General features: G+C 45.7%; 2 protein-coding genes and 1 long non-coding RNA gene across 6 annotated transcripts; 1 reads left to right on the forward strand and 2 right to left on the reverse strand.

The window, feature by feature from the left end:
- Positions 1–611: 611 nt before the first annotated feature.
- On the reverse strand, positions 612–4427 carry LOC130259895 (uncharacterized). 2 transcript variants are annotated; one of them, XR_008841712.1, is made up of 3 exons: positions 4070–4427; positions 3354–3468; positions 612–1913 (listed from the first exon to the last, which is right to left on the reverse strand). It is a non-coding gene; the product is annotated as an uncharacterized LOC130259895 (long non-coding RNA). The 2 variants fall into 2 exon arrangements; XR_008841711.1 differs by having other exon boundaries at positions 3354–4427.
- Positions 4428–4509: 82 nt separating this feature from the next.
- Positions 4510–18091, forward strand: TCTN1 (tectonic family member 1). Of its 2 annotated transcripts, none has more exons than XM_056504674.1 (15): positions 4510–4746; positions 6171–6291; positions 8195–8325; positions 8667–8833; positions 9276–9363; positions 10217–10326; positions 12917–12937; positions 13350–13475; positions 14022–14147; positions 14479–14561; positions 14909–15049; positions 15342–15498; positions 16172–16297; positions 16651–16795; positions 17587–18091. In XM_056504674.1, the coding sequence occupies exons 1-14, from the start codon at positions 4590–4592 to the stop codon at positions 16792–16794; spliced, it is 1698 nt and encodes a 565-aa protein (XP_056360649.1). In that variant the 5' UTR covers positions 4510–4589; the 3' UTR covers position 16795; positions 17587–18091. The 2 variants fall into 2 exon arrangements, with proteins under 2 accessions (XP_056360649.1, XP_056360648.1); XM_056504673.1 differs by lacking the exon at positions 17587–18091 and adding an exon at positions 17345–17464 and having other exon boundaries at positions 4574–4746.
- Positions 18007–23413, reverse strand: HVCN1 (hydrogen voltage gated channel 1). 2 transcript variants are annotated; one of them, XM_056504676.1, is made up of 6 exons: positions 23146–23413; positions 21613–21842; positions 21048–21152; positions 20592–20823; positions 18657–18769; positions 18007–18351 (listed from the first exon to the last, which is right to left on the reverse strand). In XM_056504676.1, exons 2-6 carry the CDS (start codon positions 21805–21807, stop codon positions 18286–18288), a joined length of 711 nt encoding a protein of 236 aa, XP_056360651.1. In that variant the 5' UTR covers positions 21808–21842; positions 23146–23413; the 3' UTR covers positions 18007–18285. The 2 variants fall into 2 exon arrangements, with proteins under 2 accessions (XP_056360651.1, XP_056360653.1); XM_056504678.1 differs by having other exon boundaries at positions 23092–23188.
- Between the last annotated feature and the right edge of the window lie 250 nt (positions 23414–23663).

The following is a 23663-nucleotide window of genomic DNA, read 5'->3' on the forward strand; positions in this document are numbered from 1 at the left end:
CCCGCGGCGCCGGCCCGGCCGCAATTAGCGCAATTAACGCAATTAACGTTCTCACACCGGGCACAGCGCGGCTGCGCCTAACCCACATACTTGCCCTCCACGCCCCGCGTGTCTCGCGTGCTCCGAATAACTCGCGGGGACTCGCTGGCCGCCGGTGCTTCGTGCCTGCTGAGGACGGTTATGTGAGTCACGCCGCGCAAAAATGTTCTGGTTTTTGTTTTTTTTTTAACCTCAAGGATGACTCGCCCTGTTCTCCCCGGCTCGGTGCGGCCGCGGACAGAGCCAGCTCAGCGCCGTGCGTGAGAGGCTTCTCTGCAAATCCGTAGTTAATCCTTTTTGGTTAAGGAACGTGAAATGCCAAATAGAAGCCTCACGAGAAGGGTGTGTTGTGCAGTCATCATTCAAACCCAATAAAAACCACGTTAATTGTAGCTGAGAGTGACACAAAGCTCTCAGCTGGACAATTTCAACAGCAACGACTTTAAAGCATCAATGCTGTAGAGACCCACAATATTCAAAAAGACTCAATTCCTCATTTTCTGCAGCTCGGTTTTCCGTGCTGCTCGTGGGTGTGCAAAAAATGCTTTTTCCTCTTGGAAGTTCCCAGCAGGTTGCTCTGCAAATTCATTTTGATTCCTCTGGGTACACGCACAAGAGGCTGCTGCCGCCCACACAACCCGAGACACGTAAATAACAAACAATAGCGGTGTAAATACAGCAGAGGCAGGTGTGAAACCTGCCCCCCGAGCTGCCTGCAGTGAAAGGAAGAGCTCTGTGCCACAAGCCACCGACAAGGCTGCTGAAGCACCCTCGTTATCACACAGGAGGCATTTTGCTCCCTGTGTACCTTCACAGAGACAATATTGCCCCCCTTACACTGCTAAAGGCTTAAGCAATGCGTGAGAATTACCCAGCTAAAGCTGAAATTGCATCCAAACTTATTAAAAAATTAATCCTCTGTCAGGACAGAGAGAAGGAGAATGAACACGAGGAGCAGCCCAGGCCCAGGGTGGTGGATTAGGGAATGGCTGCACAGCTGAATGTGCCAATGTGCTGGAGATAAGGGAGTGCTGCTGCCAGGGCCTGGCAGGGTGTGAGAGCAGACAAACAAGGTAGCTCATCTCAGTGCCTCACACCCTCCTTTATCAGCAAAGGGAAGCACATATTTGCAGAGCTTCCCCCACAGAATCATTCTTTCCCTTCCCTGAGTCTCGTTCTTCCTTGTCCAGGTCCTGTCTGGTTCAAGTCCAGCCTGGCCTAACCCCTTGTTCTGTGCTGCTGCCTGCAGTGCCCTGAGGCAGCTCAGGCTGGTGCAAGGTGACCTGTCCTGCATTACCTGGCTGTGCTGCTCAGTCTGTGATCCTCCCCAGCTAAAGCTGAGTTCTCCATGCCTCAATGCCGAGTTTTCCAGGGCTGGAAGGGCTCTCTCTGTGCCACTTTGCCCAGCAGCTGTGGCTCAAGTGCTGAGGAACATGGTGAGCTCAGGGCTGATGAACTCATTTGGCAGAGCACAGCTCTGTGCTTCCCCAAGTGCTCCCAAGCCAAGGCACACGGTGAGCTCTTCACACTCCTCTGTCCTTGAAAGTCTTTGAAACAGCCTCCCTGGGGAAGTGGTGGAGTCACAACCCCCTGAAGTGTTCAAAAAAAAAGCAGATGTGGCACTTGGTGACACAGTTCAGCAGGCATGGGAGTATTTGGTCGAAGGCTGGGCTTGATCTTGGAAGTCTTTTCCAATCTTAATGATCCCATGATTTTACCCCAGGTCACCCACCCAAGTCTGTCCAGACAGCCAGACGACCTCATCATTTACATGGTAATTAGTAACCCTTGATGAACTCTGTCACTCCTGCACGAGGACGCTGTGCCCAGATGAAAAACTGCTCCTGGTTTTCATTCAGAGGATGTCTGGGCTCCTGTGAGACAAAAACCCAACTGTTTTTCATAAAATACTTCAGAACTGGTTTTCTCCACTGTTCAGTGTCAGTCTGGATAGCTCTCCCTGTAAATGCCTCCCAGCCCATGCCCTGCTGCCTTACTCAGTGTTATTCTTGTACCCTGACAGTCGATATCCTGCCAAGTGATATTTGTTTAAAATTCCCCAATGCACAAATTTGGCACAAAAACTCGAGCAAAGGGCATCCCCCTGGTTACTGCAGCTGGGTGGAATCTTCCCACCTCAAAGTCCAAGATCTATTTGCATCAGCTCACTTAAGCTGCAAAAACAGAATGAACTCTTCCTGCTAGGCTTGCTAAGACCAATCAATGCACAGGGGAGTGCAAAGCACAAGTGCTGCACAAAGTCATCAACTGCTGAAGGCACAAGCAGGTTTCCAGCTTGTTTTAAAACTGATTCACTCCTAGCTGACGTCAATCCTCCCTCCCAAGTATCTTAGCCCTGAGACTGGAGTGTGATAAATACTACCTGTAATGCCATCTGCTGTACAGACTGCCCTGGCTCCTCACTATTTATTTAAGGGCTAACCTTAAATGCAGTTTATTTCAGCCTGGTTTGACTTTGTTTGGACTCTAATTCCAAATGCCTGTCCACTTGGACTTTTAAAATGATCTGTCATAGGGCAAGCCTGATATTAGCCCTGAAAAGGTGAAGTTCAAGACAGCACAGTTGGATTAAAAAGAAAATTAATGTGAGAAGGACAATATGAGACTTCCCACATGAGGAGTCAAAAGAAGATGCAGAGTCAGATCAACAGGAATGCCAGAATGGTTTGGAAGGGACCTCAAAGATCATCTCATTCCACCCCTTTCCACTATCCCAGGCTGCTCCAACCTGGCCTTGGACACTTCCAGGCATGTGGCAGTCACAGATTCTATAATGCTTAAATGTTATCAGAATCTTGCTGCTTAAACTGTAATTGAAACAGTAATAGAGTAAATCCTTGAACATGTTTTTTAATAAACAGGAATCTACTGCATCTGAGATTGCTTGAATTTTCATTTTATAGGACTTCTCACATAAGGATCACAGTGCCCTTTTTAATTATTAATTAACTCATGTTGACAGGATAAATTAAAATCTCTCTGATGGAGAACAAGCATTATGTATTGATGTCCTGATCTTATCCTACACACTTGGATTTGCTCTTTGGAACCTGTTTCAGAAATCCAATACCAGGGTGAGTTTTGTGGTGAGGGTTTTTCAAATGGTTTTTCTTAGATGTATTTTTTTTCCTATTACAGCAAGTATTGGAAATGGGTTTAGGTGAACTGTTGCTGTGAGTGAAACCCTAAAAAAAAAGGTCACAAGAAAACCAGATTAATTCCATCCTACTTTGCTTTTGAACAGTTGCCCACTTCTATTCCATTTCAATGGTAGATGCAGTAAGAATTAATACCTCTTTATTCATCCAGCTCCTGCCCACATTCATCCAGGATGCAATCTGTGCTCTCAGCTCTGGTTTTCCTCTTGGAGTCTGGTCCCCTGTGCACCATCAGCTTTGCCAAGCAATTCTGGATGCAAGAAGAATGTATTAAATTCTGTTTTCCCCTGTGCAATATCATCAGCCATTTTAAACTGATTTTAAAGGCATCAGAAACATGTAAACTAACAAGTAGGGGTGTTTTAGTATTAATTATCTCATGACTCTGCAGTGGAACAAGAACACAGATCACAACCAGTGATGATAAAGAAACAAAGAGACTGAAAGCACCAGCTCTGTGGAAGAAGGTAAACACAGAGATTTTGGGGATTTACATTTCACAAGGAAGGCTTGATGGGGACACTGAAAAGGAGGGGCACTGTGGGATTATTCCCATTTTCAATGCATGGAGCTGGAATTTGAGAGCTTTTTAGAGCTTTTGTTGCTTTCCCTTCAAGGTGACAGTAATAAACCTGGTCAGGTTAAAAAAATAAATAAAACCAGATCAAATAATTTCCTAATTTTTAAGGTTGGAAAAGGTTGAAGGAACTCTAAGGAATTATGATAATTTAGTTACTCTCTAGCCCAATTTTTCCGAATTAGTACAAAAATAGAATAATTTAGGTTGAAAAAGACCTCAAAGATAACTGTGCACATGAAAAGATTGCAATTAAATTGCTAAATATGCTCACTGAGCACTGAAGACCCACAGCATCTTCAAAAGGAGAAACTTTAACACTTTAAAAATTAATTTAAGGAAAGATTAAAAAAAAAAAGTTGCAAAAGTACATGAAATATAGTACTTTATATCTCGCAAGGGGCCATTCCCCAATTTTATTTATTTTTTTTAGGTGTGGTCTTCCAAGGATCTCAACACCTGAAACCCTTCCCGTGGCTCTGAGGGGGCACCGACCCCTCAGCACCTCCGGGCTGGGCTGCTCCTGAGGGCAGCTGGGTGGGACAAAAAGCCGCCTGGCACCACCACGACGGCCATATGCAGCCAGAACCCTGCGTGTGGCCTCTCCCCGCGATGAGGGAGCCCGAGGGCGGCTGAAGGAGCCGCAGCTCGCGGTGCCCGTCCCCGCCCCTCGCCCGCCATGTTCCCGGGCCGCGCCCCTTCCCCTCCGCCCGCCAAGTCTCGCGAGAGCGCCGCTCGCATTCCCGTGGTGCCCCGCGCGCCCTAGCAACGCGCCGTTGCTAAGGGCGGCCGCCATGGCGGCGCCGCCGGGGCTCCAGGTTTTCTTCGTTCTCGTCCTCATCCTCCTCCTCCTTCCGCCGCCGCAGCTCCGGGCAGAAGAGCCGGCAGCGGAGCCCGCAGACACGCGTGATGGCGCACGGGTCCGCAGCGCGCCGGCCCCGATCACGGACGGTGGGTGCCCGCCGGGCGCTGCGGGGCACCGGCTGAGGGGAGCTCCGCTCGCGGCCTCCTCGGGCATTCCCCTTCCCATTGCGGTCAGCCGGGATTGGCACAACCGCCCGGCTTCTCCCGGGGCTTCGCTGCAGGCCTGCAGCCGAGGCTCGGAGCCTCCTCAGAAAGGCTCAGCGATCCCTTGAGCGGGCCCTGGGCACGGCGATGGTGGCACGGACATGCCACAGCCCTGGGGCCGACCCTGCCCTCCCAGCGCTGCTCTGGGCACAGCGGGCAGCTCCGAGCTGGCCCTGGGTGTCATTGCAGAGCTCCAAGCACGCTTTGCCCCAAAGCTCAGCCCCAGCTCTGTGGATACATCGTTAAAATAGAGGTGACAAAATTCGGTTACTGTGTTCTCAGAAGGTGTTTCCCTCTGTTTATTGGCTACACTTTTATATCCCCGCTCAGCTGAGCTTTCCATGGGTTACTTGCCGAATAAACCCACCCCAGTGCTACCTCCTTAGGGAAAAGACTTAAATCCCAAATCTCACAGGCATAACCTTGCAATCTACTCATCCATGTTTAAACTTCTCTTGTTTACAGAGTGAGCTAAGGATCCAGGGCTAAGCTCAGCCAACAGAACAGTCAGAACTTCAGAGATTCCAGGAAATACCTGGATACTGTTCAGGTCATCAGAGAACATCCAGGAGAACAGGCAGCAGTCAAAGTGAAATAAAATAATTAGTTATGAAAATATTCCTTGAATGTCTTTCTTATAAAACACTGACCTTAATTTCCCTCATTCTGTGCTATTCTTAAATCTAGATTAATTATAGAACAGCAACTGTCATAAACAGTTCAGTGGAGTAATATCTGTTCTTTGAATTTATAAACTTGAAAATCTCAGAGAGTTTCAAGAAGTTGCTAAGTGTGTATCTTATTGAGCCAGTTTACAGAATTATTAGCAATTACTCTGTCTGTGATTACAGTATTTCACAGTATCTAAAAACAGAGAGAAAAAACAGTTTCAAAGAAGTCAATTATGGTTGTGTTGGCACATCAGGGAAATGTATTCTTGGACCCTGAGACATCAATACTTGTAAATATCTCTCTGCTCTTTCAAAATGTTTTAATTTTTTTTCCCAATAAGCTGAAACAAGCAGATAAACACCTTTTTTGCCTCTGCAGGGCTGAGTAGGTTTTCACACCTCCAAAATCCCAATTGAATTGGGGTTTTGTTTCTCACGTGTTCCAAGTAGATTTGCTCAGCAGCAGAAAAGACATATTTTAAAAATGACTTCAAGAAAATGTGAATTTGAAGAAGAATTTGAAGAAGACTTTCTGACCACTCTCAAAACCAGGGCGAGGTGAAAAGCAGAAGTGTTTGGGACATGCAATGAAGTGCCAAGTCCCTGCTGCAGTTCTCATTTCACTCTCTGGTGCAGTTGCCAGGCTGTGTGTGTGTGACCTGCTGGTGGCACAGTGTGATGTCAACTGCTGCTGTGACCCCGACTGCAGTGCTGAGGACTTCAGCCTCTTCACCACCTGCTCGGTGCCTGTGGTCACGTGAGTGCAGAAACAACCAGAAATTACAAAATCCTTGTTCAATTGCTGCCTGCCTTTGTCAGGGCTCTGTCCTCTCCCCTGACCAATTCCTACCCCTCCCTGCTGCCATCCTGATCCTCCTTTCACCATTCCCTGCACTCTGGCCCCAGCCAGGCAGAGCAGCAAATCCACCTTCCCCTCATTCACTCTTTCCTCCTGCTCCTTGGTTTGCTCCTGTTTCACTGTGCTCCTCTCTGTGGGCATTTAAGTGGTGATGATTTTTTGGGAGGGAAGAATGAAGCATCTTTAGACTTTCATCAATGCAGTGTCTGGAAGTTAAGAAAACCACAGGACCAATCTGGCCATTTCTGTAGATCACCAGTTTTTATCAGTAAATTTATCAGTAACCTCTTTGATTACATTTATGATATTAGCTATACACTTATCAACTCAGAGCTTGTTGAAATAATGTGAGCGTTTTTCTGACCCTAATTTTACAACCTGCTCCTCCAGTGCACTTCACAAACACTAGAATGTAACATTATACCAAGAAAGTAAAGCCAAGATTTGTTTCTTTGCTATCTAGTTTATCTGAAAACACCTTCACCCAATTCCATCTCAAAGAGGAGTTAAGAAAGCTCACTTCAAAATCATAATGTGCAAAAAATCTCTTGGTGACTTCTCAGAACAATAAGTGCAGCTTTTCAACCCACCTTCTGTATGAATTATGCCAATCTGAGCACTGGGGTTTATTCTTGGTGCATTGAAATTTGAATTAGCAGTCATGCCAGACTGTGGTTTCTTATTGTTCTGGCACACAAAGACTCCTGCTCCCCATTTGCAGATATTTATATAGATCAGAAAGGTCTAATCAACACCCTCCTGAGTGACACTTTAATTACCTTGAATGACTGTGCTGCCTTTGTCAACTGGAAATGCCTCAAATGAAATTGTGTTTCTTAGCCCAAATTCTTTTGTGTAAAACGTTTATTTTGCATGAAAAGCCAGGGGATTTGCAGATGTTGTGGGTCTCATTATTTACATCAGTTTATCTGCATTTGCATATTTGTGTTGTTTTGGCTGATCCCAAGGCAGAGGCTGTGAGGTCTCTGAAACAGCAGCAGGAGGGTTTGATTTATGACGGGATCCTATTAACAAATGACTCACCTCATGGAAGAGCTTAACTCCAGGCTCCAACATTTCTGTAAGTCATTTCACTTCTGCAGGGCTTGTCCTCAGCTGCTCCATCCTGCTAAACAGGAGTTTCACAGGGATCATCAGCTGTGTTTGTAGCATGTAGGACACACCAGTGCTCCCAGCCTCTGAACTGGGACATGCTCCTGCAGTTCTGGGCTGTTGCTAACTGGCACAGCCTCAAACACTTTTCCAAGACAGGCTGGGTTATTTCACCTCCTGTTCCTCACTGCCATTTCTTTCACTTGCATCTCAAGTAGGAATTTTTCCCATTCCCTGCTCTAAATGAATATTATTCCAGTATCCACAAAACTGACCTGTTTTCCTGCTCTGACATCCCAGTTAGGTTTTAGAAATGAAAGTGCTGCTGAGCTGTGTGTGTCCTGTGGTGCAGCCCTGCATTTTGGGGTCTCAACCATCTGGATCCCACCCACTTTGGCATTTTTTTTTCTCATATTGTCACTGGTTTACCCTCCCCAGTCTGTTTCTTACCTTCCTTCATGTTGCTGCTCAGTTTCCTCTGCTGAATAAAACATGTGGGAGAATTCTCTATTATTTATTATTAAGCACAGGTTATAAAACAATAGGAACCTTCTAAAGATGCTTCTACAAATTGTGTTAAACTCAGTAATTTCATGTTTCTTTATTTTTCTAGTGCTGCCTCAGTAGATTAACTTTAAAATCTGGTCAGCTTCTAGTGGATCATTTATTTATTTTTTATTATTTGCAGAGGTGACAGCCAGCTGTGTAGTCAGAAAGCTGCTGTGTATTCTCTTGATGTTGAAGCAAATCCACCAGAAAGGATATTTAAATTAATTGACCAAGTCAATCCCAGTATTTTCTGCATTCATTCTACAAACTGTAAGTAGAATTGTAGGCAATATTAAACATTGTGGTGTTGTTAATTGTAAGGTACCAGAAAAAGGCTAAATTAATTTTTATTTTATTAAACCTCTCTCAGGAAACTGGTAATTCTGTCTGCTCACAGTCCTTATGTTGTGATGCTTTCACTTGTGAAAACATGGAATTAAACATCTGGTACTCTTGGTCTTCTCTTTGAAAAAAAACAAATAGTTTGGGGCTATTTTTTTAAAATAATTTAGCATCCTAAATAAATCATGTTCAAAGTTCTCTCATTGTTACTAAATATTGTTTCTGTATCTTTTTTTTCCTTAAATTATCTCCTTTAAATATTTTGACAGATAAACAAGCCCTATATTTCAAATCCCCTGAAATCCCAACTCCAGAAAATTTTGATCAGTTGCTTGAAAAATTTGGAGGTGCTTCTTTCAGGGCTGAGCCTGACAGCTGGGATTTGGATACAGATGCTCAAAATCCCCCTGAGGCAAATGAAACTTCCAGATATGAGGTAAATTATCTCTGATTCATTAGGAGGTAAATTATATTTGATGCAATTAGTATTAGATTATTCCAGAAAGAATAAATCATCATTGTTTGCATCTGCTTTTAGATAATGCAGATCTGCTGGAAGAACCAAAATTTATATTGGTCTTTAAATAGAAATGTAAAAAGAATACATTTAATGTTTTGTGTTTAGTTACTTAAAAAATGAACTAGATTTTTAAGATCTTTGACAAATAAGTCACTTTTTTGCTATTTTCAACATAAAGCTGTAGCAGTGGCTGAAGAATTGCTGCACAAAGCAGTATTGAGAGATCCTGTGGAAATAAGTACTGCTTTTATTCATATTGATGTTAATAAAATAAAATAATGTTGTTAATAAAAATGCTCTGAAACTTTCCATGGGCTGAAATACACCTGTGTACCTGATTGTGGTTTTTATTTGGCAGTATGGGGTTCCTGTGCAGACAGAGGATGCATTTCTAAGGCTGCCAAGTCCTGTTGTCACTTCTTGGTGCTCTGATGCAAATCCTGCAGGTTGGAAAATGCACTTGAATCCAAATTTTTTTTGCTTTCTACTATTCTGCTCTGGCTTGAGATTAGTCAATCAGAAATCTGGCACATTTGCCATGGAGAATTCAGCTAAAGGTTCATAAGCAGATGATTTTCAAATCACTCCTGTTTCTCTGTTTTGTTTGGTTTTTTAAGGCATAGAATGGAAATTGTGTTGCATGTCTGTTAAACATTCAAAGTGAGATATGTAAATCCCTGAGAATCTTGTTAAAGGGTTGTTTATCCAACAATAAAAGGTCCTGTTTGGCATAATTGGTTTAATCAAACAGCACAAGGGTGACACCCTGAGGGAGGAGGGGTTTGCACCCAGCCAGCCCTGCCTGGGCAGCCTTTGGCAGCTTCCCTTTGCCCAGGGCTTCCTCTCACCAGTCAGACTTGGAGGCTGAGCTCTGCTTTTTAACCTTTCACACAATTTCCTCAAAATCTGCAGAGGTGGAGGTGAAAAAAAAAGTCACAAGCAAACCCACACCTGCATTTTCCAAACCCCACTGTCAGCATTAAATGTGGTCTCATAAGTCATGGTGGTGATTACAGGTGGGAAATCTCATATGTAAAAAAAAAATCTTATAAGAGATTAAAAAATTAAGTAATTTTCTCACTTGTTAAGAAGTAATATTTTGTCTTATAGCATTTTTTTAAGACTATAAAAAGTTTCATTCTTCAGAGCTCACATAAAACCTTATCTGCAATAGAAATGATGTTTACTTTCAATTTTGCTTGTACCTAAGTTCTTGTATTGTTTTTCACTTATGATTTTCATAATTGCTCTTTCATTTCCTCCAGTAATACTTGGTGACTCTTTTTTTTTTTCTCCCAGGGTTTTTAGTAAACCAAGCCACAAAATGCATTAGATCAGTAAGTGTGGAAAAATGTGACAGCATTCAAGCACTTAGCATGTTGTTTTATATCAACTCCAGCATTTTGGCAGTAAGTATGATTTGAAACAGTCATATGGCTGAAATATTCATCTTTTATATCTTTTTGCATCTGCAGAATGAAGTAACTTCTGTTTACTGAGGGGTATGTGTTTTATTTGGATTTTTAAATTGTGGGTTGGGAAAAAACAGTAGACTTTTAAAAGAAATGTCTCCCAATACAGCAGACTTTTATACAGAAAACCTTTGGGAATGTTTTTACTTCAATCTTTGGTTTCAGAAGCATTTGCTGTTCTCTGCTTAGCCAAATATAAATAATATAGTCAAAGATAAAGTAAAAAATAATAGTTTTGAAGAGCCAAGGTCATGCCACTGAGCTAGTGCTGTTTCACATTTCTGTGCATGTTCAGACTTTTCCAAGAAGCCCATTTACCAGAACACATCATTCTAAGAAATCTGAGTTTTAAAGAGTTGGTAAAACTTTGTACTGAAAAAAGAACCTGTCAGGTTTAATCCTTTGCATCTTCCCCTTTCCTCCAAGCCTCAGTTTTTGGTAGTGGGGGCTGGCACAGACTTTGTGCTCCCTAAGAACATGACTGAGAGCAAGTTTCTTTGGATCCTTCCTGCTAAAATCCAGTCTGGGGTTATTTTTCAAAGCTTTGCCTGCTTTTTCATCCCTTTCTGATCTGGGGGATGATGTCTTCTGTATAAATAAATCCCCTGTAAGGATATTTGTGAAGACAAAGAAATTACTCGTGAAAAAATGAAACTGAAATACATCATACCTTAACCTGATGGCTCCTTTTGGAAGCTGAAGGCTGTAAAGAAACAGCAACCTTTTCACTATTAAAATTATTTTAATTTATGTAATTATTTAAATTAATTTAACTAGCAGTGAGTTTAAAGACCCCTTCCAGGCTGCTCTCAGATTCCAAAGCTCCCAAAGGCAAGGAAAGCTCACTAAGCAGTTCACACCCTCACAGGTGGGATCATTCTGTTCCTTCAGGATCTCATTGAAATCAGCCAAGGATTGCTCCCAGATGTTGGCTCTTGATCCTCCTGCTGTGGAAAAATGGAGAAAATACTGCCTCAGAAGGGCTTTGAGTAGCTCCATGTCCTCCCAAAATTAGTTCTTGTTGGTTGCAGGACCAAAAAAGAACAAGAGTGGCTCAGCAGCTGAGTGGGTTTGACTTAAAGATGATTTTCCTGACTAGAATAGTCCATAACCCTTTATCCCTGTGCTGCTTGCCAAGGCAATGACTGAGCTTGGAGAGGTCAGAGTTCTGCCAGAGCACTCTGGATGTCAGCAAGGATCAGATGCAGGAACTGGAGAGGGCTGAGAAGCTGCTGGAGATGCTCTGTGGGAAGGTTCCCTTCCCAAAGGGAGCTGGAGGTGGGATGTGACAACAGAAAAGTGATGGCACTGGGGCCAGGGTGGTCACAGGGCAGAGCAGGAGCCCTCCCAGTGCCAGCAGGTGGAGCTGCTGGCAAAAGAAACACAAACCAGTAACAGGGAGCCCTACTGGGAGCACTGGGACAGCAGGTCCTACAGAAAGCCCCATCCCCAGGAGCCCACCCTCCCTGCCAAGATGAGCAGATGGAGTGAGAGCAGACTTTTGGGAATTGTTGCAGATAATCTCTGCTCTGGCCTGACCAGCAGATCCAAGGAGTGCTGGGGATTCCTGGAATCTCCCAACAGATTTCACACACACCATGGTTAGTGGGGAGTGTGTGGTTGCCAGAGCAGGAGCTGTTCCTGCCTTTCCTGCCTCCATTTCAGGGGGAAAGCTGAGGCTGCAGTGCTGACTGCCAGTGACCTCCAGAGCCATCATCCATCACCCAGCCATGGATAAACAGGACTTTAGGAGTGGTGCTCACTCCTATCCCAGTTAGAAATAGCACTGTTCCCTGAAGGATGAATCTAATCTTTACAGGGACTTTTATTCACCCAGCTCATTCTGATGGCTGAGCTGTACCTTGGGATGATCAATGTGTGACAAACTGTACCTGCATCACCTTCAGGTCTCCAGCTCCCAGGAATGTGTTCCCTGCTGGGACAGATGAGTCACTGCTCTCAGGAACCCATCATCACTCTGCAGAATTGCTTCATGATCAGAGTCCAATCCTTGGTAGCTTCCCAAAGATGTGACTCAAACATTCATTGGAAAGTCAGAAAAGTAAAATCTTTGACAAAATAGTGCTCCATGGGAGCATTTTACAGCCTGATTGATGACCTTAGTCTGACATTTCTGCCTTTCCATGGAATATTTTTGTGGGAATTTTTCAGTGGGGCAGCACATATCCATGTGCTGTATGACAAGAGATACTTGCTTCTGTTTTATTGGTTTAGAGACCATGAAACAAAAGCTCTTCATTTATTTGGGAAGCACAGCCTGGCAGGTTTCCTAAACTGGTGGTCTCTGAATAATTCAAAGAGTCAGAAGAAGGAGGGGATTGGATTGTGGCAGCTCTTATAACACTTCTTGGATACTCTGGTTTATATCCAAATAACTCCATAACATAAAAGTCATTGTTATGAGAAAGAGTTAAATAGACAAAGCCTTACCTGCTTTACTTGACTGCTACATGCAATAGTTCAGACCTTTGCTACTGCTTTAATTTATTCTTTTATTCTCCCCCAGGTGCCCAAATCAAGTCAGATGGTAAGTATCCTTCTAAATTAGTTGAAAAAGCTGTGGGCAAAATTCTTATTAAGTTACAGTCAGTAGGAATTTTTCACTGATTGATCAAATCTTTACATGAAAAAAAATTACATCATTTGCTATCAGTAATGATACTTAGCAACTCCAAGATAAAATGCTGCCTGCAAACATTCAAGCCTGATACATTCATCTCACATAAAACTCCCTCTTTGCAAGAAAATCTCTTTATTTGTTTAAACCCAGCCCCTTTGGTTGAGCTTCAGCAGCACTTGTAACACAGCAGTTGTTCAGAGAATTGCTGAGTGCTGTTGCTGTGGAACAGAACTTGGAAAAGGTCACACACATAATAACACAGAAAGAGCCAAAATTAATTACACCCAGTGTTCAGAGCTGACATGAGTCTGTTTTTCAGGTGAATATTACTGTGCAGTCCATAGTTGTGCAGTCTGTGAATGGAATGAGGACTTTACTGAGCAGCAGTGATGTCCTGAGGCTGCCCATGGTGTTGGATGATCTGTGCATCAATGCAGTTCTTGGGGTAGGTCTGGCAGCCCTTTCCTCCTCAGAGCTGATGGAAAGCATCAAATCACTTCTGATTCCCAAACTGCAAAGCTGTCAGGAAGGCCTTGCAGTTTCCAAATATTGTGACATTTCCAAAATAAATGTCATGGGAGAAGCACTGATTTTGGATAAAAGGGAGTGTTTTGCAACACAGCAATAACTCTGTGCAATATAACATTGAGCCAGGCTGAAATCCTGGTGTTACTTCTGTGTATGTGGCAAAAGAGACAATGACATGAGTTTGGAATTTGCTTTATGCTTGGCAGAAGATGACTTCAGGTGCACTAATGACAGAGAAAGGAATAGATGCTGCACATCATCTTTTAATTTTAAAGTAGATGAACATTGTGTCTTTGCTCAGGTTTATCAAGAAGTCAGCCTGCAGAGGATATAATCCATCCCAACCCTGGAGCTGAGTTTCTTAAGCAAGGAAGAAAGAAAATACCTGCATGGTTTAATTTTTTTTTTCCTAGTTTCTCTTATGTATTTGTTCAAATTAATATCTAAAACGTTTAATTTTCAGGTGAATTATCACATTACCCACACAGACACGGGAGAAATAATAGAAGCAGCTGCTGCTTTTGTCTTGGGGGCAATTAGCAAAGAAGAACTTTCAATAGAGCAGAGCTTTGAAATCAGCTTCACTCAGGTAACTGTGGAGATGTCTTGGATGACTTGCTGAAAGACATTTAATTACAAAACTTATTAAACTTGAATCTGAACAATTGTTAGCAGCAAGGTAAAGCAGAACTTTCCCTGGATACTCAGAATAAGGCAGCATTTCAGAGCTGGGCAGTAAAGGCCTCCAAAATCTGTCACATTTACAAGCCCCAGCTTGTGACTGTAACAGAAAGCAAAGCCTTAGAGTCTTGCCCTCTTCATTCAAGACACATCATAATCCTAAAATAACTGAAATAATTCTGTGTTTTCCAACCACTTCAGTACAGGAAAAAAACTAATACTCTCTGTTTGCATTGCAGGAAAATACACAGCCAGTTCCTCTCAGTGGCAATCCTGGTTATGTTGTAGGGCTGCCTGTCAGAGCAGGATTCCAGCCTCAAGGATATCCTTCCCCTGCTGCATTTCTGTTTGCTGCACTTGCTCTGGTCCATCCTCACAACCCCTTTCTAGCATGGACATCTATGAAATACATCTGTTCTCCACCAAAAATAAAAATGTGCTTTTCTGGCTGTGTTTTAGGAGGGAATGACTCAGTCCTGACTGCAATCTCCTGGGACTGTGTAGTGAGGTACATTTAGCCCTTCATTGCACACCCTGGTGCTTTTTCACACTCTGAGAGAAATCTTGAGCCATTATAGCATTTGCAGCTATATTTTAAGGATATGATTAAGAATTCTTTTTTTGTCCTGATATCCACCAAGCATTTAATTTCCCTTAACTGTGTGTTACATCTGGCATCATTCAGAGTAGTAACAAACACAGCCAACTCACCATTCTGCAGAGCACTTCCACCCAGGACTGCCTGGCAGCACAGGGAGCCAGAGCCCCAGTATTATTTGGTTATAACATGATATCAGGCTGTAAGTTACGGTAAGAATTTTTTTTTTTTTTTTAATTTAATGCTTTTAACCCTCTGACAACCCTTTCCCTTAGGCTCTGTTCAGGTCCTGGGCCATTTATACAGCTGGAAGAGTATTGAGAATGGAGTATTTAATTATAAAAAATGTCATTTAATTAACAATGGTCTTTCTCTTGGAAAGATTGTGTACATTAGCAACTGTAGCCAGAAGGCTTGAACAGAGCAGAGGGCAAGGAGGAATGATGACTGTGCCAAACCCATGGATTTTGCTGTAACTCCTTTTTTTGTTTTGTTTTCTGGAAGAATTACAGCAGCTATGAAATGCCAGCCTTTGGCTCAGACCCTCCTTGATGTGCTGAAGGGCCAGAGCTTCCCTGAGTATGTGGCCTCCTTTGGGAATTCTCAAGCCCAGGATGTGCTCGACTGGGTGCCAATAACTCAGCTCCACATCTCAGAACAGGTGAAAGTTAAACCACTTCCACCCCTGCACCCTCAGGAGATCTGTGCTGCAGCATCAGCTCAGCTTCACACCCTAAAAATGCAGGAACCAACTGCAGGAGAAAATGGGCTGAGAATGCAGAAATAAGCTGGAAGAAACTCATGGAATATTCAGAGAGGAGGGTTTCACTCTTGCTGTACAAGTTAGGTTTAATCAATGCAGGCACCTCAGCTATGGATCAGGGCAACATACTGGGTACAAAATGAGTTGTTTAAACACAGGTTAGAATGTTGCTCTTCTAAGGATGGAGCACCAGAGGTGACAGAGGGAAAGAACAGAATCAGTGTTTCCCCTCTTACTCCAGGTCAGGGTAGGAGAGAGAGAAGCACAATAGAAGAGTGTGGATGGTTTCTTGCATGCCTCTGCAGCTAAAGGGTGAATGGTTTCTGTAACCAAAGGTGTGATAATTCAAGAAGGAATGCATCAAAATATTTAAGATTGTAGCCTTCAAAATTCTGCCCTGGCAGAGTTCAGGATTTTGTCCTGCCCAGCAAAAGTGCAAGGTCCAGCTGCTTTGGTAACCTGCTTAGTGAGCTTTCTGGGGACATTCTACCCTTTTAATTACATGAATAATTAATTACTGTGGTGGTTTCTGCATAAGGCAGACAATGAGATGATTTCTCACACTTTGCAGAGCTCATGCCAAATACCAGTGTCACTGGGAATAGAAGTGAAGTGGACTAAATATGGATCCCTGGTCAATCCCCAAGCCAGGATAGTGAATGTTACAGCCACAATCACTACCACCACACTGAAGCAGGTATGTAATTAAATTACAGGATTTAAAATAAAACAAGTGGCTTGTTTTCCTTGGCTATCAGCTGTGTGACAGTGACCCAGATAATCTCATTATCTAAAGGCAGCACTTCACATTAGAATGTATTTACACCCAGCAGTTCTCTTCCAGCTCAAACACAACTGTGGGCTCCTTGCCAAAATACACTCCAATAAAAATCTATACATCATTTATGGAAAGAAACATGCAACTATATATTAAAAAAAACCAAAACAACAAAACCCCAACTACCTTTTTAACAAGTATAACCCAGACCAAATAAAACAATTGTACAAATAGAGAACTGAAGCTAAGCCCTGTTTGTATTTTCATTGCAGCCTCCCTCAGGAAGGGAAAGGATTATTCCTATAACAAGTTCTGTGGTTTTCACTGACATTTCTGCACCTGCAGAGCCAAGCTACAAAGCTTGGCCCACCATTGACATCAAGTTACCCTTTGACTTTTTCTATCCCTTTGTCTAAGGTAAGTATGCATTTAAAAAAAAAAAAAAAAAAAAAAAAGCCATATTTCTGCTTTATCTTATTTTTAGTTCATTGTTTATCCTGTGACTGTGATGGGCCATCACTTTTTTTCTAAGTTGTAGATACTGGGCTAAAATTGGCCAAGAGAGGAAGGGTGAGATCTTGTGAGGGTTCTCAGAAGGTTTAGGGTGAAGAAACCCCTGTGAAGTGGAAAGTGTCCAATTATAACTCTGCAGAGAGGACAAAGGTTGCATTTGAACTTGCTGGTGGCCCAGTGACAGCCACCATCCCTCCACCATCCACGTGGGATCCAGCCCCAGCCTGCCCAGCAGAGGCAGGAGGGGAAGGGAAGAGCACAGGGAAAGCAGGTTCATTATCCCATAACAGCAGAGCTAAATTGCTAATTAAACTCATCATGTGCTATTAGATAAGGCCTTTGCTTTATCTCCTTGCATAGATGAATAAGCCACATATTTCTGGCTATTTTTCCCACACTACTAATTAATTACCTTTTTAAAAGAAAATGTCAACAGTTGAGTTGTGCTTTCAGTGACCCCTCCAGCTGAGTGGGGCTGAAATCCATTGGAGACACCTGCTGCAGTCACCACCTCTCAGAATTCCCACTTAAACCTCACTCTGGAGCTCTCAAACAGCCTCTCCACAGGGACACTCCAGTACCTGAAATAATTCAAACACCAGCCTGGCCTTTTAGAATTTGCTTTTTCATGGCTTTTCTGGAGTCTGACTGTTCCCAGCAGTGCACTCACCTACATCTGTTCTTACATATTACAGTTCTTTTAATACATGGATTTATGAGCTGTGGAAACAAAGAACTTTGCAGCCCCAAGGGCTGTGAAGGAACAGTGAAAAGGGAAGAAGAGATGAGGGAATTCAGAACTGGGATCTGCTGCTGGAACAAGGCATTGTTTGATGTAAGATGGCACATGTTTGCCTCTATTTTGGGGCTGATTTCTTTGTCAGGGAAAGGAGTGGTGTGTTGGTGTTTCTGAAATGAATGTTATATAAATAACAAAGTGGCACAAGCAGCAACAGAAATGAGGAAACTACCAACAGTATGAAAAGAATGGCTGGCAAAGAGATGTATTGATGATGAACAGGCAGCTGGTGGAGAAGAAATTACCTTTTCAGCTTGGGTTCTTATCATTTATACTGCAAGTTTGTTGCAAACAAAGAATGGTACTTTTCTGGATGTATAGCTTGTAAAGATATGTTTTTATTAAATTATTTTGCAGACTGTACAACTGTACAAGAAAGGAAAAAAATACTGTTTACAGGGACTGTGTGTGATTAGTTTTCCAGTAGAACTATTTTTGCCACCCTAAGATCTGATCAAAGTGGGGTCAAATAGAAAATTGTTTATAGAAAACAATACAAGAGGAAGCAAAGAGAGAGAAAAACCTTTCAGGTCAAGCTGGCAGATTCCAACACTTCAATCTCCAAGCAGAATTCCCACCTTGGAAAACTGGCCTCCTATTTTTGCTGACTGAGGAGTCCATGCTGTTTCAATATGTTATTCAGCCTCTCGATTTCTTGCTCCTGTAAGAGACAAAATTCAAATCATTAACAGCCTGCAAGCAGCTTCCCAGGTTCCCACAGATCTTCCCACTGCTATAATGTATCTCCTGCTGCAGGAAAACAGCACAACCTGGCCAAAAGAAGTAGGACAGGGGTAGGGACATCATTCCTTGGAGGAGGAGCAGCCCAGGGAGGTGCAGGCAGGGCTGTGCTGCTCCAGCCCAGCTCACCCCACACTTTCCAGTGAGGAAACCAAGCCAGCAGTGCCAACCTTGCACAAGGATCCCTATTAGGTAAACCCAAATTAAAAGTGTTTTTTTTTTTACCTTCTCCAAACAGCTGTGTTCCAGTTGTTCCACCCTTGTGGCAAGTTTCAGGTTTGCTTGCTTTAACTTGGACACTTGTTGCTCCGAGCGGGTCTTCACCGATAAAATGATTCCTGTGGAACAATTCACAGTGGGTTTGCTTTACAATGCAGAACAGCCACGGGCAGGAGCTCACAGCACACAGGCTCTGTGCTCAAGGAGTTAAACATGTTCCTCTCCAGCTCAGTTCTGTCATCTTCAACCACCCTTCCCAAGTGCTTTTATTAATGAGGAAGAGTTTTAAATCAGCCACCGGGGGGGATTTGGATACAGATACTCTGCTGGGGAGAGGCAGCCCAGCCTCGGAGCTGAATTAATCACTCTGACTGTCACTCAAATCCTGAGTCTGAATTTGCTCCCTTGGCAGAGCCCTGGGGTGTAGCTGGGGCAGCTTTGCTGTGTTGTAGCAGTTTTAGGTGTGACAGCAGAGCAAGGCCTGGGCCACAGGGCTGCTCCAACCCCTGGGCCAATCACTCCAGCATGGCAGAACAGGAGCTGGCACATCCTCAGGGCCACAGGGCTTTGGCTTCACCTTGCACAGCTGCAGTGAGAGCAGGCAGTGTCTCCTCATGGCAGAGGTGTCACTTCTCTATGAGCACTGTTAGGTGATTCCATATCAACTCAGCCCCCACACTGAAGGCATTTTGTTCCCACAAAAATAAAACAAAGCAGCTTTGATGAGAGCATGAAGAACATCACGTTCTCCCTCCTGACACAGCTGCTCTGGATCATGGCTGATTGCAGTGCTCCAGGCACCAGTTTGGGCTCTGGGGGTTCAGTTCTCCAGGACAAAGCAGCACTGCTGCTCATTTGCACTGATAACATCAGCAGGAACCGTGCCCAGGCACTGACACCCAACACCCAGCTGGGGCAGATTCCCTTCGTCCCTTTTTGCTGCTAGCAGGTGGACATTGCATAAAGCTTGGCAGGGAGCCTGGAGCACCCAAGGATGAGGGGATTTACTTGTAAATGCAGCCCTGGATTTCTGCTGTAAAGTGAGGCTCCCATGGCTCCTACAGCCACATGCAAATCCAGTTTCTCTCTGACTTTCACTGTGAACTAAGGAAAGCCACAAGCTGCTCTCGCACCTCTCTTCTTTCTGGCTGCACCTTCTCCCCACTGAAAGGGGCTGAGGGCGATGGGCACAGCCCCAGCAATCCTCTCCTCTGATCCCAGCTGTGTCAAATACAGAGCACCCACCAAGAGTGAGAACACAGGCACAGGACAGAGCTTGAGCTGAGGTTTCATGCAGAAATTTGAGGTCATCTCATTGCCATATTTTTTGGAATCCCAAAATTCCTTCCTCAAGAAGGAAGAAAATGTTTGCAGCTATGCTTGTTTCAGATATGTCCGAATTTACATGTGTTTGCAACAATTTACAGTTACAACAGTGAAATCACTAAAGAAATCACTGAATTTGGGACATTTTCTATTTCTCTTTTTATGGCAAACTCTTTGAATTCAAGCAAGAAAGATCTATAGTAAGATCAGGACATTCCCTGCAGCATCCCTGGAGGGGATGATGGAGTCACAGCAGAACAGAGCATTAAAACTTCCTCTGCTGTAGCAGCAAATTCAGGAAGACAGGGGCTCCCCTGCCAAAAGGATCCTACAATGGAAATTCAGAACATGAGCCAGCCCTCTCCAGGGGAAGGGTGCAGGAACAGATTATGGGTTTTTTAGGGGGAATGTGCTAGGTTGCCGTGCACCTGAGGCATCACACCAACACAAGCAGCAGATTGTTGCTACTCCAAAGAAATTCCAGCCAGGAAAAACCACACAGCTGGAACTCTGAGTCTGCTGGGAGAGCAAGACCCCTGGGGTTGGGTTTGAGAAAGGAACAAAGCCCAGGTAACCCAGGGAAGTCTGGCAAAGCCAGCCCTGCCCTGCACCCACCGTTGATGATGCGAGCCACCCTCCAGAGCCGCAGGAGGATCAGCAGCCCCACGGCCTCAAACTCGTGCTCCCGGAAGATGAGGACGATGTCGAGGATGAAGGACACGACGACAACGATCCCGTCCAGCACCTCGAACTTGTGGTGGAAGAACTCCCGGCGGTAGACAAAGACTTTAAACCCCACCTCAACCAGGAAGATGGTTAAAATGGACAGGGACAGGTAGTGGAAAACCTGGGGAAAGAGCACAAGTTTAAGGCAGGAGGAGTGCACACATGGGCAGGCTGGAAAGTCTCTGCTGCTTGAGCCACCTCTGGTTTGGCTCTACAAGGAGAAGGGCTGAGGCTTCCCTTCCATGACCACCAGTCCAGGTCCTGCCTTGCCCAGCCTATCCAGGGGTCTTTGAGCCACCAAAGGGAGGGAACTGCTGTTTGTGTTGACACTTCCACAGATTTTACCTTTGGGGTAATATTATATCTGTCCGGAATGATGATTTTCAAATCCATAAGCAATTCCCCAAGAACCAACAAGGCATCCAGGATCACCAAGCAGACAACCCCAATCTGTTGGAGAAGAAGAACCAACATGAATCCCATCCCAGCACGCACAGAGGAGCAAGAGGAGCCAATGTAGCCCTTCAGCTAAACACACCCTGATGCCCACAGCCCTGATTTGGCTGGTTGTGTTTTATGGAGCTTTCCATTGCTCCCATTCCTGCTGCCATGAATATTGGGTTATTCCACATGAACCACCTGGCTCCCCACCAGACCCCACTTGGCGTGGGGGGCTCGGGGAGGACAGCACGTGCCATTGCCATGGTGATTGTGCACTGGGGCTTGTCTCCTCTCAGGAGACATCTGCACCTGCAGTGGGGTTGTTCTGTTCCAGCAGGACAGCTCAGCTCAGAAGCAGCTGCTGCTCTTTGCACCGTGGGAGCTCAGAACCGCAGTGCTCCCCCTGAGCTCCCTCCCACAGCGACTCTGCTGCCACAGATTCCCTTGGCCTGGCTTTGTTCTGCCTCACCTGAAACCTGTGAGAGCTGAAGAGCTTTTTCATCATGTACTGGAAGGAGATGTGTCTCCTGGGGGGCTCCAGCTTGATTTCTCCATCTGGCTGCTTCTCCCCAGCCTCGTCCTCCTCCTCCCATTTCCGATAGTCGTTGTTCCATTGCACGGGGTCATCACCCACCACCGTGAAGTGCTTCAGGTACCTGGACATGGCTCTGGATCAGGCTGGCATCACCCTGCCGACAACTGAGGGACAAGAGCAGAGTGTCACCTCCTCATTTGGGGCTGACCTAGGACGCCAAAATTTTCTTTTTCCACCCAGTGAGGGTGACAAGAGCGTGACATTCCGACAGGCTGGCTGGGCCCTGCTGACGGGAAGTTGCTTCATGGTGATACCGCTGGTTTTGCATCACCTCCCCCAGCACCACACGGAGCCCCTGCTGCCTTCCCAGTTCTGTTTGCACCCTGCTGTGCTGCTCTACAACACAGAACTTCCTCACAAGGTATTTCCAAACTTCTCCAAACAAAGTATTGATTACAGGAGCAAAAACTCCAGCCCTTATCTGGCACCTCGTGATGGAGGTGGAGGCAGCTGCCCTTGTGTTTCTAACACTCATCCAGGGATGCTGTTGGTCAAGCTGACCCCAGCATCCTCACCCTCTGGCCACACTGCCAAGGTGAGGAACAGCCAGAATTTCCCTCTCCATTAACACCAATGACACCCTGTTATCTCAGCCTTGGCAGGCAAATTAAGCAGGTGATGCCCACATTCCAAGCTGGCAGGTGGGTGACATTGTCGTCCCCATCTCCTCCCGTCCATCATCCTCGGGCATCCCTTCAGCCCATCCCTGCAGGTACCCAGTGAGGGGCAGAACCACCAAACCAAACTCCTGATTAAGGCCATGAAATGTAAACCACATGAGGGAAAAACTCCGAGTTCACTGCAAGAGCAAGACCCAGGGGCCTCCAGATGGGCTGCGTGACTGCCCGCAGGAGAGGCTCTCGTGTTCTTACCACAACCCCGCCAGCATCCCTTCCTCTTTGGGCAGCCCTGCGTGGCTGTCTGGCCCACAAACCCCCCGAGATCCGCTCCTGCCGCCAGCACATGCCCGACCCGCTCTGTGAGCATCCCACCCTTGCCCTGAGCCCCCCGGGGAGCTCAGCACCCCTCTCGGGGTCCCTTGGGCTGCTCACCCCGGTGGGCTCCGCTCGCAGCCCCGTCACCTGCCGGGAGGAGGGAGCTGCTCCCACGGTGCCGGCACTGGGGCAGCACCTTCGTTCTCCGCCACGGGCGCCGAGCGGAGCCCGCGGGGAGCAGCCCCGGGCATCGAGCCCCGGGGCTCCCCAACCTCCCCCGTCCCCAGCATCGAGCGGAGCGGCCACGGCGACGCCCAGAGCAGGACGGAGCCCGGGCCCGCGGCGGGACCCCGAGGGGAAGGACGTGGCAGCCCCGGGAGGGTCTCGCTGTAATTCCCCCAGCCCGGCCCGCACCCACCGAACCGAACCGAGCCCCGGGATCCTCCCGGCCGCTCTCCCCACTCCCCGGTACCGTGCGCGTCCCGGCTGCGCCCGCCGCCTCCCGCCGCCGCGGAGCCTCCCCCGGCCCGGCTCCGCCTCCCCCCGGCCGGGGGCGGCCCCGCCGCTCCTCCCCACCGCGCCCGGGAAACTTCAGCGGGTCCCCGTGCCAGGCCCCTTCCATCCCCGACATTTCCCATTTCCGCAGACTTCTTTCCCCAGGCTGCCCGCGGTTCGTCCCTCCGCGGGAGCTGCTGGAACAGGGCACGCCGGATGGAGTTTAAACTTTTTTTTTTTTCTTTTCCTTGTTTTTAAACTTTTTTCCCCATCACCCGAAACAACGAGCAAAGATCCAGGAGAGTCGCGAAGTTAAATTGTGACTCAGCCGACCCCAGAGAGCTGCTGAGCTCGGACACAGATTAATGCCATGAAGAGGTGGAGGTGCAGGGATCAATGTGGGCTGTAAAACCCAGGAATTGGGCCTGGATTAATCTGCCTCCATTTATAGGCTCGTGTTTTGTCAGAGGCCTCTTCATGTTTAGGGTTCCCCTC

This window comes from Oenanthe melanoleuca, chromosome 15 (assembly GCF_029582105.1).
Source record: "Oenanthe melanoleuca isolate GR-GAL-2019-014 chromosome 15, OMel1.0, whole genome shotgun sequence".
Taxonomy (NCBI): Eukaryota; Metazoa; Chordata; class Aves; order Passeriformes; family Muscicapidae; genus Oenanthe; species Oenanthe melanoleuca.

Excerpts from the sequence above, each read along its gene's own strand:
- TCTN1 (XM_056504674.1), top strand. The coding sequence starts at position 4,590 with ATGGCGGCGCCGCCGGGGCTCCAGGTTTTCTTCGTTCTCGTCCTCATC. Across the intron at positions 4,747-6,170 it reads GCCGGCCCCGATCACGGACG|TTGCCAGGCTGTGTGTGTGT; the intron begins GTGGGTGCCCGC and ends TCTCTGGTGCAG. Across the intron at positions 13,476-14,021 it reads GCATCAATGCAGTTCTTGGG|GTGAATTATCACATTACCCA; the intron begins GTAGGTCTGGCA and ends TTTAATTTTCAG.
- HVCN1 (XM_056504676.1), bottom strand. The coding sequence starts at position 21,807 with ATGTCCAGGTACCTGAAGCACTTCACGGTGGTGGGTGATGACCCCGTG. Across the intron at positions 20,824-21,047 it reads GATATAATATTACCCCAAAG|GTTTTCCACTACCTGTCCCT; the intron begins GTAAAATCTGTG and ends CTCTTTCCCCAG. Across the intron at positions 18,352-18,656 it reads AACACAGCTGTTTGGAGAAG|GAGCAAGAAATCGAGAGGCT; the intron begins GTAAAAAAAAAA and ends TGTCTCTTACAG.